This window comes from Zingiber officinale, chromosome 5A (assembly GCF_018446385.1).
Source record: "Zingiber officinale cultivar Zhangliang chromosome 5A, Zo_v1.1, whole genome shotgun sequence".
In the NCBI taxonomy this organism is placed as follows: Eukaryota; Viridiplantae; Streptophyta; class Magnoliopsida; order Zingiberales; family Zingiberaceae; genus Zingiber; species Zingiber officinale.
The window spans coordinates 4,012,177-4,026,396 of record NC_055994.1 but is presented as its reverse complement, the minus strand read 5'-3'; the positions used below and the strand labels follow the sequence as shown (position 1 = coordinate 4,026,396).

At 39.6% G+C, this 14,220-nt stretch overlaps 2 protein-coding genes and 1 non-coding gene across 3 annotated transcripts; 1 reads left to right on the top strand and 2 right to left on the bottom strand.

Annotated features, from left to right (window-relative positions):
- TRNAM-CAU lies at window positions 1-84 on the bottom strand. The gene is given in 2 exon segments: window positions 1-36; window positions 47-84. It is a non-coding gene; the product is annotated as a tRNA-Met (tRNA).
- Window positions 85-2,854: 2,770 nt separating this feature from the next.
- On the bottom strand, window positions 2,855-7,758 carry LOC121979299 (pentatricopeptide repeat-containing protein At1g11290, chloroplastic-like). The gene is made up of 6 exons (XM_042531279.1): window positions 5,533-7,758; window positions 5,042-5,413; window positions 4,735-4,902; window positions 4,224-4,317; window positions 3,759-4,109; window positions 2,855-3,604 (listed from the first exon to the last, which is right to left on the bottom strand). Exon 1 carries the CDS (start codon window positions 7,745-7,747, stop codon window positions 5,663-5,665), a length of 2,085 nt encoding a protein of 694 aa, XP_042387213.1. The 5' UTR covers window positions 7,748-7,758; the 3' UTR covers window positions 2,855-3,604; window positions 3,759-4,109; window positions 4,224-4,317; window positions 4,735-4,902; window positions 5,042-5,413; window positions 5,533-5,662.
- A 5,996-nt stretch (window positions 7,759-13,754) lies between these two features.
- Window positions 13,755-14,220, top strand: LOC121979298 (auxin-responsive protein SAUR32-like). The gene has a single exon (XM_042531278.1). The coding sequence runs from the start codon at window positions 13,921-13,923 to the stop codon at window positions 14,209-14,211; it is 291 nt and encodes a 96-aa protein (XP_042387212.1). The 5' UTR covers window positions 13,755-13,920; the 3' UTR covers window positions 14,212-14,220.

Below are 14,220 nucleotides of genomic sequence, written 5' to 3'. Positions count from 1 at the left end.
TGGGGTGAGAGAGGCTCGAACTCTCGACCTCAGGATTACTCAGAGCTATGAGACCTACGCGCTAGCCAACTGCGCCACCACCCCATGTTAACGTCCGTCGAAAATTTTATCTTTCAAAATAAAAGAAAAGAAACACACAGAACTAAATTAATCAAGTTTCTAAAGTAATATCCCATTTTAACTCGACTTTCTATTTTCATTCTCAACCACAATAAATTTCAATGTGAATAAATGATATCTAATTCTCATATAATCTAATTGATATCTATATCATACTTTTCGATCTCTACGTTTCTTCTAAATTTCTCCTTGAGATGCTATATAATCTCTTCAAAAAGGAAAAAATATATCGATACCGACTCAACTTGAACAATCGTCATCCATGTCAACTGATTTGCCACCTGCATTGCTTTCTTCCAGCCATGCAACTCTATTATTGCCATTTCTACGATCCTTTTCATTAACAGGTCCATGAGCTTCAATAGCAGCACCACGAACACGATGTCTGCCTTTATCAAAAAGCCTTCTCCAAGTTTTCAGTTTCAGGAAAGAAGCTTTTCATAACGTGACCCAATCTCCAAGCTCGTTCATGGGCCAACTTTGTCCTTCAAAATTCAAATCCAATAGTAAACTCTATGTGTGATTTCTTGGTCTACTTAGAGCTGACAATGAGTCTTTATTTGGATCGGATTTTCCCAATTTATCATTTTCATCTGTATTTTCATCCCTGTTCTCATCATATTTTTAATTTTCATCTCATATATCTTCTATACTAATAATTTTCTTGGTTTCACCTAACTACCATTATTTAAAAAAACTATCTTAAAATTAATATCATATATAAAAGAAAATATAATTGAAAAAATTAAACATCTATATATAGTATACTCATAATTTAATTATTTTTAATAAAATTATACCTATGAGCATCTAAATTTTTTTCCTATTTAAATTATTTTACGTAATACTATAATTTAACTCTTAAACCCAACAAAATCTTAAGAGTATATTTGGTTGAGGTTATCAGGGATAACCTTAGTTATCCATTTAAAATTATCAACGAAAATTCTATTTAGTTTAGTTAATTAGTGATTACCAAATAATAATCCATATCCGATATGTTAGCAAAAGGGAACATGCAACCTGAAATCGAAAAATCTCGGAAAACTAAGGATATGTTTGATTTGTACGTTTTCCATTTTTCATTTTCTAGAAAACATATATTTTTTAGAAAATAGAAAATGACTTTTAGATCTTTTTTATTTTTCAAAAAACGTAAACATCGTGAACGTAAAAAATGTAAACTAAAAACAAATGTAAAGTCTAAAAAGAATAATAATATTATTATTATTATTAAAATAATAATAATAATAATAACAATATATTAGTTAAGTAACCGCGGGTAATCCAATATAATATTAAACTATATTATAAATTAAAAACTCCAAACATATAAATTTTTATTGTATTATCTAAATTGAACCAAAAAATATTAAATTATATTTTATTCTCTATAATTTTAATTATGTAATAGTCACATAATCAGAATCATATAGAATAATTTAGACAAAACGTACCCTAAATAACATAATCATAAGTTTAAAAAAATCAATATATATATACACACATGTTGGATGTTGGCACTGCACGCGCAACGTATCTTTAGTTTTTTTTGTTTTTTTTAACTTTTATTGTTTTATAGCTCCCGATTATTCAATTTTATTTTACTTTTAAAATTTAGAAATCGAATTACAGTATTAAATAAAAAAAATGAAAATGAAAATAAAATTAGGTGTTCATGGAGATATATATATATATATATAGTCTGACTCTCTATAAGGATGACAATTTCATCCCGATAGATAATTTGACATCCTACCCGAATGGAAAAGGATATGAAAGAAAATTTTATACTCGATTATAGTAAATAGGTATTCAGATATGAGTATTTTTATGTATGGGTATGGAAGTGGATGTGGTAAAATCCTACTCATACTCTACCCGATATCCGAATATATATATACATCTTGGAAAAGAAAAAAACATTAGTCGCTTTACGCCTCCGAAAAAAAAAGACTTAGTTTACCTCTTTAGTCGGTCATCTACATATATCTCATCTTCTTTTCCACGAAAAATGTTCACCTGATCGAAGGAGCACGAGATGAAGGAGCGTAAGGTGAGGCAGAGTGGATAGGATATGGATACCCAAACCTTCGACAGATATGGAGATGAGTATGAAAATTAAATATCAAATAGGTACGAGGATAAGTATGTATAGATATAATAAATAAGAATAGGTACGGAGATTATAAAATCCTACCCAAATGGGATGGACAAAGGATAAATTTTTACTAACATGATAATAAAAAATGGAATTCATCATCATCCCAACGGTACCACAATTATATATGAAAAGATAAAAATTTGTAGTTGACCAATGCGAAGAAGAATTTTTTTTATTTTGACTTTATAAGATTCAAACTCTTGCCTATTATAGTAACACTGCTCTATTATAGTAACACTGCTCTGTATTAATCAAACTTAATCTTATCCTGAGACAAATTTTTGCTAATGTAAACATAACTAAGATGATAAATAGATAAAAATTTATCACTTAGGTCGAAGGTGAAATGAAATTTTAGGACGTAAATCCTTGTAGCGTGACTCCCACGTCTATTTATCTCCTCAGCGACCGTAGATCCTGATACGAACTGTTAAAGTATTGAGGACGAACGCTCCGCCTTTTACATGCGGGATGGACAGAGGCTGGTCCACGGAATACATAATTAATGCAATTATAGAAACTTTACATCTAAATAGAGAATATACAATCCAGAATTTAAGATGAGGGCCATTAAAAATGAGATTTTTATTTTTTTCAGATTTACTAACAATTTGATGTCTCCTCGTTTGTTCTCATCTCGACCATCATCTCCCTATTAATAATTCCTCCTCTCTCAGACCTCTCCGCACCGCGAGCCATGGAGGCCTCGAAGCACTACTGCTCCGGCGAGGAGACCTTCTCCTACCGTTGGTTCATCACCCTCGACAGCTCCTCCCTCGCCGTCGCAGACGGTGATGACGCCGCCTGCTCCTTCATCGAAATGGACCCCGCCGCCGCCGCTTCCACGCGTTGGACCATCGACGTCAACGGCTTCCACTTCGCCGCCGCCGCCACCGGAATAGAGCCTTCCTTCCCCTACCCGTCGCTCCCGCCGCCGCCGCCGAATTCCAAACCGACAAGCCTCGAGCCCGGCGGTACTAAGTCGAAGCTCAAGTCGACGGTGCTCATCGACGGCGCCGCCTCGCTGAAGAGGATCCTGTGGACTTACTACCTCTGCCTCCTCGTGCCCCTCCGCAACAAGGTCAAAGGCTTGAGCTCGGCGATTCCGAAGAAGGCAGCGCGTAAGAGATGCGAGAGAAGCGCGAGCAGTGGCGGCTCGAGAACGGGAATCGAGTGGTGCCGGAGCAATGCGGACGTTTCCGTCTACGACGCGATCCTTCACTGCAAGAAATCATACGGCAGCCTCTGAATCACGTCGCTTTGCATCTTAATTTCCAACTGTTGCAAAATCCATTCTGTACCCCTTTTATTTTGATGCATCTGAGCAAGTTAGTTAATGCAATATCAAAGTTAACTTCTCAAACAAATCAAATCAGTTCAAGATCGAAGTTAATCAAGCGCAGTTGCCATCAAAACCTCCGTTGCTGATTGACGTCGAACGATCATTTACATTCTCTAAGAAATCAAAGCATACCTCATAAGCAAAGCAGGTCTCCTTTAATCCTTCGCTTAATCATTGAAATCCAATCAGTGGTGGTTATTCGCTCACTGCTCTATCACCGTTCACCAGGGAAGGCCATCGCCAAGGAACAGAGACAAGCCATTCCAGGCCACGCTCTGTGTCCCCAGAAGAAGATGAGAGGAGAGACTTCAACATGGGGCCGAGCTGGCCGCGTGAGAAGGCGCACACGGGGAGCAGGGAGAGAGATGGGGTGCGTCCTCCACCTCCCACTTGCTTCGTCATCTTCCCGAGCGAGGCGAGAAGGGCCGGGACCAGGCGTGGGATGGCGTGTCCGTGTCAGTCAGGGAGGAAACAGGATGGCCACTGGGGAAAACGTGAAGACAGATCAGATCAGTTTCACAATTTGGCAGCTTGCTCAGAGAATCTAATCGCAAAAAAGGTCTGTCAGGTTCCTGAAACACGTTTCAGTATATTTACCTTCCAAGTTCCAGCTGATCTCTGCAAGATTATCTTATAGAATAATCATTTTTGAAGGGAAGTAGGTAGTCAGTTGTGGACAAAGATCTTTGAACTGCAAGATGAAAATTTCCTTGCTATCATGAAAGGAGAAAGTACAAGCATGCATTTGACAGGAGAATAAAGAGCAAAGGGAACAGTTGATAGCCATGCAGCTGCTTGGCCCAAACGATATCCTACAGACATGAAAACTTCAGTTGTCCTACCGTGGACCAGGAGCATTGATTCAAAATATGCCCATCTTTATCTAGATTTAAATTCAGGGAACTAGTCAAATAACTGAACACAAAAGAACAAATTGGTATGCTATTGTTTCACTGCAATAAAGACTTGACTGATTTGACGAGTGATAACAAAAAACTTCACGAGCCGACATACAGGAAGTAGAAGAAATTAAGACTTAATAAAGAACTGTAATTGATATGGCGTGTGAATCAGAAGAAATTAAGACATAATTTGCAGGAAAAAGTACCTCTCATTAGTGAAACTAGGATTCTCCCGTAACATTAGAACTGTGAACCTGATGCTTTGGGATTCTCTTTATGTACCCTAAAGAATTGTTTTATAGGTCACCCAAAAGAGATTCTTGATTCCACAGCACATGTTTCCACACCAATGTGTACATCGATGAACATTTTGTCTGCAAAGAGAAGGCAAATAACAATTCTTCCCTAGTTTTAGAAAGGAGTGGAAAAAGGACGGTAAGCAGAATAAATTCAATTTGTTGTTATGCTGCCTTTCCTTATTCAAGCTACAAGATAAAAAGCCTAAAAACTTGCCAGTAATGCTTTATTCTTTTGCAAAATTCCTTCCTAAAGCTCATGGCTTCCTTTCTTAACAGGACCAATCCGTCTCTTCAACCAAAAATCAAGTCAACTATAAAATTGCTCCTTGAATCACCAACCCATGTCCTTGCGCTTCTTTTACTTGAGTTCACCAAACAAATATGATCATTTTTTTTCTATTCCGCATGTAGTAGCAATACGTTCAGTTTGGGGATTTCATCTAGATGGAACTTCTATGAAGCCATTTTCAGTTCCAGTGCAGCTCCAGATACTGATGTTGCTGTAGGGATCTTATTATTAACATGCTTCTTCCTAATAAAATAGATGTGAATTCCTTTGCTTCCACTTAGCAGATGGAACATGGAACTGCAGTGAACAGGAAAATAAAGAATCAAAGAAGAATAAGTAGGGATAGCTCACTAACAACCTTACAATGAACAATAAGTTTGCATAGAGGTAGAAAAAGGGAAGAGGACAATGCTCACTAGTATCATCTTTCACAGCTGCTCCATTTTTATAACTTGTTGATAGAGCTTTAGTTCACTGATCAATCTATTCTCATTTTCACTTTCTGATTTAACTATATAAACACCTCAATTGTGACAATGAGCACCATCAGAGTGTCTCGACAAATCCATCTGTGATATGCTCCATGATACTCCTCCAAACCTGATATATTCTATCAGTCTCTGGATGCCGTGTGTCTCCCACTATGAATTTAAACTTTTCCATGCCCCGCAACACAACATAACTCCAACCAGGCTCCTTTCTTGATCCCTCCCTTTTCATCTCAGCTCTCACCTTTGCAGCTTCATCCCATAGTCCAGCAGAAGCATATACATTTGATAATGCTACCCTCCAGACATTACTATCCGGTTCCATAACAGACAGCTCCGCAGCTGCTCTTTTTGCCATTTCAACATTCCGATGAATAACACAAGCGCCTAACAGTGACCCCCAAATGGACGGACCTGGTTTGATAGGCATCTCTTCAATGAATTTCTCTGCCTCAATAAGCTTTCCGCATCTCCCGAAGAGATCTACCACTGCAGCATAGTGCTCTATAGTTGGCTCAATTTCATAGTCCCTTTGCATGACTTTAAAGCACTCAAAGCCTTCCAATGGCAAACCCGAATGACCACAAGCTGAAATAATATTGACAAATGTTACAGCATTTGGTTTATGTGTTTGTGCAAGCCTGAGATTTTTGAATACTTGTAAAGCTGAAGCTCCCTTTCCATGGATCCCATAAATCGAAATAATCGAATTCCAAGAACCAAGGTCTCTTACATCCATCTCCTGGAAAATCTGGTTAGCGGAATTAACCCATCCTGACTTCCCATACATATCTATAAGAGCATTACAGACAAAAACATCTGAGTTGAACCCTGATTTGATGACTAAACCATGCAATATCTGCCCGTTCTCCATTGAGGACATCATGGAACAAGCTTGTATCGAACTGATTATGGTTACAAAGTCTGGCATTAACTCACTTCCACTTGCAGCATGGAGCTGACTGAGGTAATCTAAGGATTCATCAGCATGATCGTTCTTCAGTAAACAGGAGATCATTGTGTTCCAAGATACAATATCTCTCTCCCCCATCCTTTGAAAAATTGAATGTGCTGACTCAATTTGCCCATGCTTTGCATACAAATCAATGACGGAGTTCTCTACAATGGTACAATTAAGGAAGCCCATCTTGAACACACGCCCATGAATGGCCTTGCCATGGTCCAAAGATCCTGTTTGGGTGCAACCATGGATAAGTGCCGCAATAAGATCAGGATCAAAACACTCATTCTCATTTGGCGAAAATAATTGGTTGAAAACCTTCACACCCTCATAAAAAAATCCATTCTTGGCATACATTATGGCGAGAGACTTTGCAACAGGAATACTATGGTGGAGTTCCCACTTAATGAGGCAAGTATGGACAGCAGTAAACAAGCTTGGTCTTCCCAACAATGAGCAAGCCTGGATGACGCTCAACATCGTTACAATATTCGGCACGATGCCCTCTTCTAACATTTCAACAAACAGAACCAGTGCATTATCAAACATGCCATGGAGAACGCAGCCCGATATGATGGTACTCCAAGAAACCACATCCCTGGAACTCAAACCACCAACAAGCCTCTCAGCATCCACGATAGACCCAGCCTTTGCGTACATATCGATCAAGGAGTTAGACACGAACACGTCGTATGCAAACCCAGAGGCGACCAGGTGACCGTGAAACATTCTCCCCATCTTCTCGTCCGTCAGCATCCCACAAGCCCGCAAGACCGCCGCAGCCGTAAACTCATTGGGAGGAGGCGCTGTTTCCTCCGACAACATGTCCACGAAGACACCGATCGCGTCCGCCGGCGATCCGTTGAGGCAGAGCGCCGAGATGATGGTGGTCCAGGAAACGACATCTCTGCGGGGCATTCGGTCGAACAGGTCGAGTGCCCGGTCCAAGTGGCCGCATTTGGAGTAGGCGTCGAGGAGCGAGTTGGCGACGAAGAGGTGGGAGTGGAGTCCGGACTTGAGGAGCGCAGCGTGGGCGGACGCGGCGAGGTTGAGGTTTCTCCGGGCGGCGGAGAAGCCGATGAGGCGGACAGAGGCGGCGGAGTCGAGGAAGATGCTGCGTGGGTCGGAGACATTTGGGAGGAGAGGAAGAGAAGAGAGGAGAGATGGAAGCGAAGAGAGCATTTCGTCTGATGCCGCGGCTTTACACGTGTACTTTTTGAGAAAGAAGGGAATTGAGTATATTTTCATATTCAAATTTTAATTTTGATTTAAATTTTTTCCCTAAAATTCCTATTAATTTTTTTTTTAAAAACATATTATTTATTTGGAACGGTCATAAGAGACCCCACCCTTTTGGCAGTTACTTGAGATAGTCAGAAAATTATAATGCTCTAAACAACCCTCCAAAATCACTACAGCAAGTTATAGTTTTTTTTTTCAGGCATTTTAAAAATAAAATATAAATTAAAAATTTTTAAAATTTGAAATATGACAATCAATTACCTTTTAAAATACAATCGATCGCAAATAAGAACAAACAAAGATTTCCTTTCAGATTTCTTGGATTATTCACAAGATTGATCCTTATTAATATATATCGCAGCCAACAAACTACAAAATGTGAACAATCTGCAACTAAAATCTCAGAAAACACTAGACGACTGTTTACTTTCCTCAAGCACAAAATACCTCAAAATTGTGAAGCACAAATGGCATATTTAAGAAGATGTAAATAAAGTAGAAAAGAAATAAAAAGGTTTCTTACGAATGGTGATCATCATTCAGCTTCGATCATTCAGATCCGAACACAGAGTGAAGCTGGATATTGGGGGGAATGAAGCCTGGTCCGAGATCTCCAAACACTATCAGTCAGAGCTGAGATTAGTTATATATCTGGATACCCCGAGCCAGACAACATTCCCCTCAAAGGAAAGCTTCTTAGGATCTGATGATCATGGATGAAATCATTACCACAGAGAGACAGAGAGAGAGAGAGGAAGGAGGAGAAGGTGGAGGTGGTGGTGGTGGAGGAAGAGGACAAACAGAATCAAGAGGGGATGGTTTGGGAAGGAAAGGAGTAAAGACAATATAAATAGGACAGTTGGCGAAGAGTCCTTATTCAATGCACACAATTCTAGCTCTGTTATTTTGTGATATCAAAGAATGAATGATTTCAATTACTTCAATATATATATCTGTATGTATGTATGCATCAATCCTATGGCTCATCTCACTGCAGTCATCTGTATGCTCCTAAACAGTGTCATTCCCCTCTTCGCCTCTTCTCGGAATCCGGATCCTCTATCGGATTCCCTCTCAACTGGGTAGCTCAAATACAGAGAAGTTTCTGCTTCGACAGACACACCACCCTGCTCTGAATTCATTAATGGCTCGGCTCCAGAAATGTATTCATTCTGATGCTAACTTTATTAGGCGCAGGAGGTGGTGTCGCATTCCAGGCCTCCCTCGAGGATTTAATGCTGGTTCAGTTCATATATTTGAGGAGGGTTTCAGGACTTGGAAAACGAGAGGTTGATCTGTAGGAGCAAGTTAAGAATTCAAAGGCGTGCTTGGAGACGGTGTCAGTGCTCCTTTCCTCGCTTGGTTTCCTGGTTACACGGTTTGAGCATGCCCGAAAGAATGCCATTTCGTCAGGTATTAGGCGACGGAGGGGACGTGCGAGAGCATCTGCATTAACTGATCCCATAATATAGAAACAATTATATACGTCATGTGTTTGCAGGATTCGAGAGGAGATGATGTGATGGCCACCCATCGATCCAGCGGGCCAACCTAAATATTTGAGCAAGAAAGCAGGTTTGCATGGGGCCTGAAGCAGGGACACTAACTGCACTACTTGATGTGCAGTACTGCACTGATGGATAGATTTCAAAGTGCTGAGGAGAAAATGCTTTTTTAGAATGATACGGATGAGTATTGGGGCCTCTATGAATGTTAAGATGATCAATAATCCTACTTAATTAGAAGGTGGAAACAGCCAAAGAGAGTCAACTGAGTCGCTTGAGGAGAATATTTAAGTGGCCTGCCACCCTTGGACCGATTCACTATCCGACTCAGCTCTCCTCTCACAATTGTGGTTCACTTAGCATTTAGTTCCGATCTTTTGAGTCACTTCCATTTAGCTCGTTGCTCTAGTTGGTCCATCCGACTCTAGCCTCTAGGGACTTAATTCTCTAATTTAATGTTGGAAATGTGAATGAAATAAAAAGGTAAAAATGAAGAGACTCAATTATGCATGGATTGTTAGTTCCACATTAGAAGTCTCTTAACTTTATTGTTAGTTTAAATTATGACATATACATAGATGTTTTAAACCCGTGAGCACATGCAGGGAGAGACTCTCTCACACATGGATACGCAGGGATGAGTGCAAATTCAACCCGTATTGTACTGAACCAAGGTTGACTCGTGTACGAGCACGACCTGCCACCTGAATCTTTTTTCAACTTGCTCAAGAGTGTAACGGAAGCATTAATGTGAAATTAATGGCGATTCCATAACGTCTCGGCATTAATAATAGTGACATTAAACTCATTAATGGTGACTTTGTAACGTCTCGATATTAATAGCAATATTAAACCTATTAATAATGATTCTGTAACGTACATCTCCACATTAATGAAGACATTAATATCATTAATTGCGACATTAAATACCGCATTAAATGATCATATTTTGGTCATTCATTGCAAGTAAGGTGAGAACTCTTATATAAGAAGGTGGGATCTTGAGAAAAATATAGAAAGTAGCGGAAGATAAGCGAAAGAGAAAGCAAGAGGAAGAGCAGTAAACGAACCTCTGTTCACCCGTGTTCTCCCATAAACTCTCTTAGTCGTGCATCCGTTCGGTTGAACTACTGGTGATAGCACTCGAGTGCATTTTCAATTCGCCACGAACAACCCATGCTTGGTTACATGCGTGGTTTTACCGTTGTATCGTGAAAAATAGATGACCCGAGAGACAGGGCCGTCTCAAGATTCCTTGAGGCCCTAGGCAAAAAAATTTAAAAATAAAATTTTTTAATATATTTTTAATTTTCTTTAACATTTTTCATTTAGATTTGGGACCGAAAATAATAATTTTTAAAAAATATTTTTAAAATTAGTTATTAAAAAGAATTAAATATCATTTTTTAAAAAAACTAATTTTTGATATAAAATTTAGTTTTCTGACCGGTATTTTGATAATAATTTTATTTTTTATTAATAAAATTATTAAATTATTTAATCTTTTTAGTTAGAATATCAAATAGACTTTTTAATTTAAATTTTTAAAAATTTATTTTTACTAATGCATTTTACTTTGTATTTTATGATAAAAAAATCTCTAATTCATATTATTATCGAGAAATAAAAAGAAAGAGCAAGGAAGAAATATTATTGGCAAAGGAAGAGAAAGACGTTTTCTCCAAGTATCATCGGTGAGTGAGGAAGGAGAAACATGCAAAATCGCAAGATTTTTAAGAAATATTGAAGAGAAAAGAATTCATTAGGTTCTATAAGAATAGTATTACTAATTGCAAAATAAAATGAGAATCGGAGTAATAATAATAAAAAAAAATATATGTCAATTTAAAAATGAATTATATTTAAGGCAGAATAAAATCTCATATAAAATTATGATAGGCAATTAATGAAGAAATAAAGATGACTACAAGGTATGAATAGGAAGTGGAATCGATAATGAATTAATTGACAATGTGTCATTAATGAATTAGCAATTCATTAGCAAGACATTTATAATTAATTAATATTAATAATGCTAATTTATTTTTTTCAATATCTTTAATTAATTAATCAATGGGCCTCAATAAAATTGGGACCCTAGGCATAAACCTTAATGGCCTATGCCTTGAGCCGGGCCTGCCGAGAGAACCTCAAAGCACAGCCGGAAGTGGGACGAATTTGTTTCAAGAAAACTGCGTTGAATACTCGATATCATAGTCAACGAATTATCTTCCTGACTTGGTGATCAACTTCCGATTTTGTTATGCATCGCATCAACTCCGCAACTCGGACCAATGAAAGCTTGGCAAAACCAACTCCGCTAGTAACCTAAGATTATCCGCTCAAGTCATTTCAGTAGATAAGTTAGAATTGATTTTGTGTAATTTCAATTCAATAATTTTCTCAAATATCTCTGCCAACAGATTATCCAACATCTAATACTCTACCCACCTCCCATTAGTCCACCCGACTCCAAGGGCTCAGCTACCTGATCTAGTGCTCTGCTTACCTCCAGTTAATCCACCTGACTCTAGAGACTCATCTCTTGATCCAGTGCTCTGCACACCTCTAGTTGATCCACTTGACTCCAGGGGCTTACCGCTTCGAGCTAGTGCTCTACGCACCTCCAGTAGGTCACTTTACTCCAAGAACTCAACTCTTCAATCCAATGCTCTATTCACCTCTAGTTGGTTCACTCAACTCCAAAGACTCAATTCCTCTGACAACCTGCAATAGCTTGCTCAAGTTTCTAATATTACTTAATAGGTCATGCACTTAGGTCTGATGGACCCCTATCTCGTGGGCGGGCATCATAAATGCTACGACACGTGAATTATCATAGCATGTGGAGCAGTATGTGGCAAAAGGCGAATACGTTCACCCCTAGTGCTCTCGTCAGACCATCCAGGACCAACACAGAGAGGTAAATCATAGTGACTGAGAAGGCAAATGGCAGGTGGAGTAAAAACTAAGGTAGGGTAAATTTTTTATAATGACTGACCCCACTGCTGAGCGGCCTCATACCCTAAAACCCCTCGAAACGAAAGAATTTTTTTTAGGGAGGCACAGTGTCACTGTGCTGCTAAGAGGACTCGAACACGGTACCTCAGGCAATATTTTGCAAATATTACATTTTATTTGTTGCTAAGAGGGTTTGAACGACACCTCAGGCGACATGATATCAACGTGGAGTGGTATGATTATATAAGATACGGATTATGAGTGATCACATATAGTGAAAATACAATGATGGGATGTTTTTTTTTATCATGACATGACGTCTAATTAATGAAGAGAGAATATCATTTAACATGGTTACAAAAGGAGTCCATGTTCTTAGGTAAAGATATGCTTTCATATGCAAAAACTACAACATACATTCCTTTCGCTGTTCATTTCCTCCATTTCTCCCTGTCAAAGATTAACTTTAGTGGAGTGGCTGAGTTAGGGCACCATTGACCTCGATTTTAACTCTCCTCTCAAGCTTTTAGACGCTTTGGGTGATCCGGCTCCTCTCTCTCTTGATCCTCTTTGACGTGCAACGAGCTCGTCAATAACTCAATATAGAAGATAAACACACGGAACAATAGACTTTTAGAATAACGCTTTAACTAGAACATTTGAACTTTGACTAGACGTAGATGGTTGAAACTCTTTGATAATTCTTAATCAATAAATGCGATATCACAGGTAAAAGATGGTCGATTCAATAGGATTGCCTTCGGAAATCGAAAGTGGTAAATTCAGACTTTACCATTCAAGTCACTGAACCCGTGCCGATTGAACCGGTTCTATCGCATCATCACGACGTCACCGCCGCCGTGTGGGAAATTCGACCGTCTTGCTTTAGCGGATCGGCGCGGGCTGGAGCGTAGGGATGGCAACGGGGCGGGGCGGGGCCGGGTTTGCCATTCCCATCCCCGCCCCGTTTCCATTTTTTCGGGTTCGGGGATTCCCCGAACCCGAACCCACGGGTTCGGGGATTCCCCATCCCCGCCCCATTTCTAGATTAATTTATATTATTATTATTATTATTTAATAATAATTATTAATGATAATATTAATATTAATATCAATAATATTATTATTAATAATATTTTCAAAAATTTTAATATTAATATTAATACTATTATTAATATTTTTTAAAAAAATCATATTATTATTTATTAATATTAATAATAATAATATTCGGGGCGGGTTCGGGGATGGGGATAGTATTCCCATATCCGCCCCAAACCCGCCCCATCCCCGAAAAATCGGGGATCCCCATCCCCATTTCGGATTTTCCCCGCGGGGCCCCAAACCCGCGGGGAAAATTGCGATTCGGATCCATGAGTTCTTGTCGGATCCAATCTCGCCGGAGGGGTGGAAACAGGAATCGCCGCGTTCGTTGACCAGCCTTGTTTCAATTCAATTCCGGCTCTTCCCTGGACCGAGCTGCAGGTGAAATTGGATGAGTGATTCACGTGAAGACGACAAGGCATCGGAATTCCAAGCAGGATTAAGCAAGCAATCATGGCGAAGTCAACCCCTGCTCAATCTGCAAGTATAAATATCCCCGAGGCCTTCCCATAAGCTGCTCATTCCATACCAACTCAAGTAGCAGAAATGAATAGAATCATGCCGCAGCAGCAGGAGAGTAAGGGAGAGGCGCCGGCGCCGGCGAAGGGGCGGGTGACGGTGAAGGTGGGGGAGGAGCAGCAGCGGTTCGAGGTTCCGGTGGAGCACCTCAGCCACCCGCTGTTCGCGGAGCTCCTGGCGGAGGCCGCGGAAGAGTACGGGTTCAGCCAGCCGGGAGTCATCGCCATCCCCTGCGCCGTCGACCGCTTCCGCCAAGTCGAGGAGATGATCGAACGTGGACACTCCGGCGGCCACCGCGACCATGCTCCCTTCGATTAACATAAGACA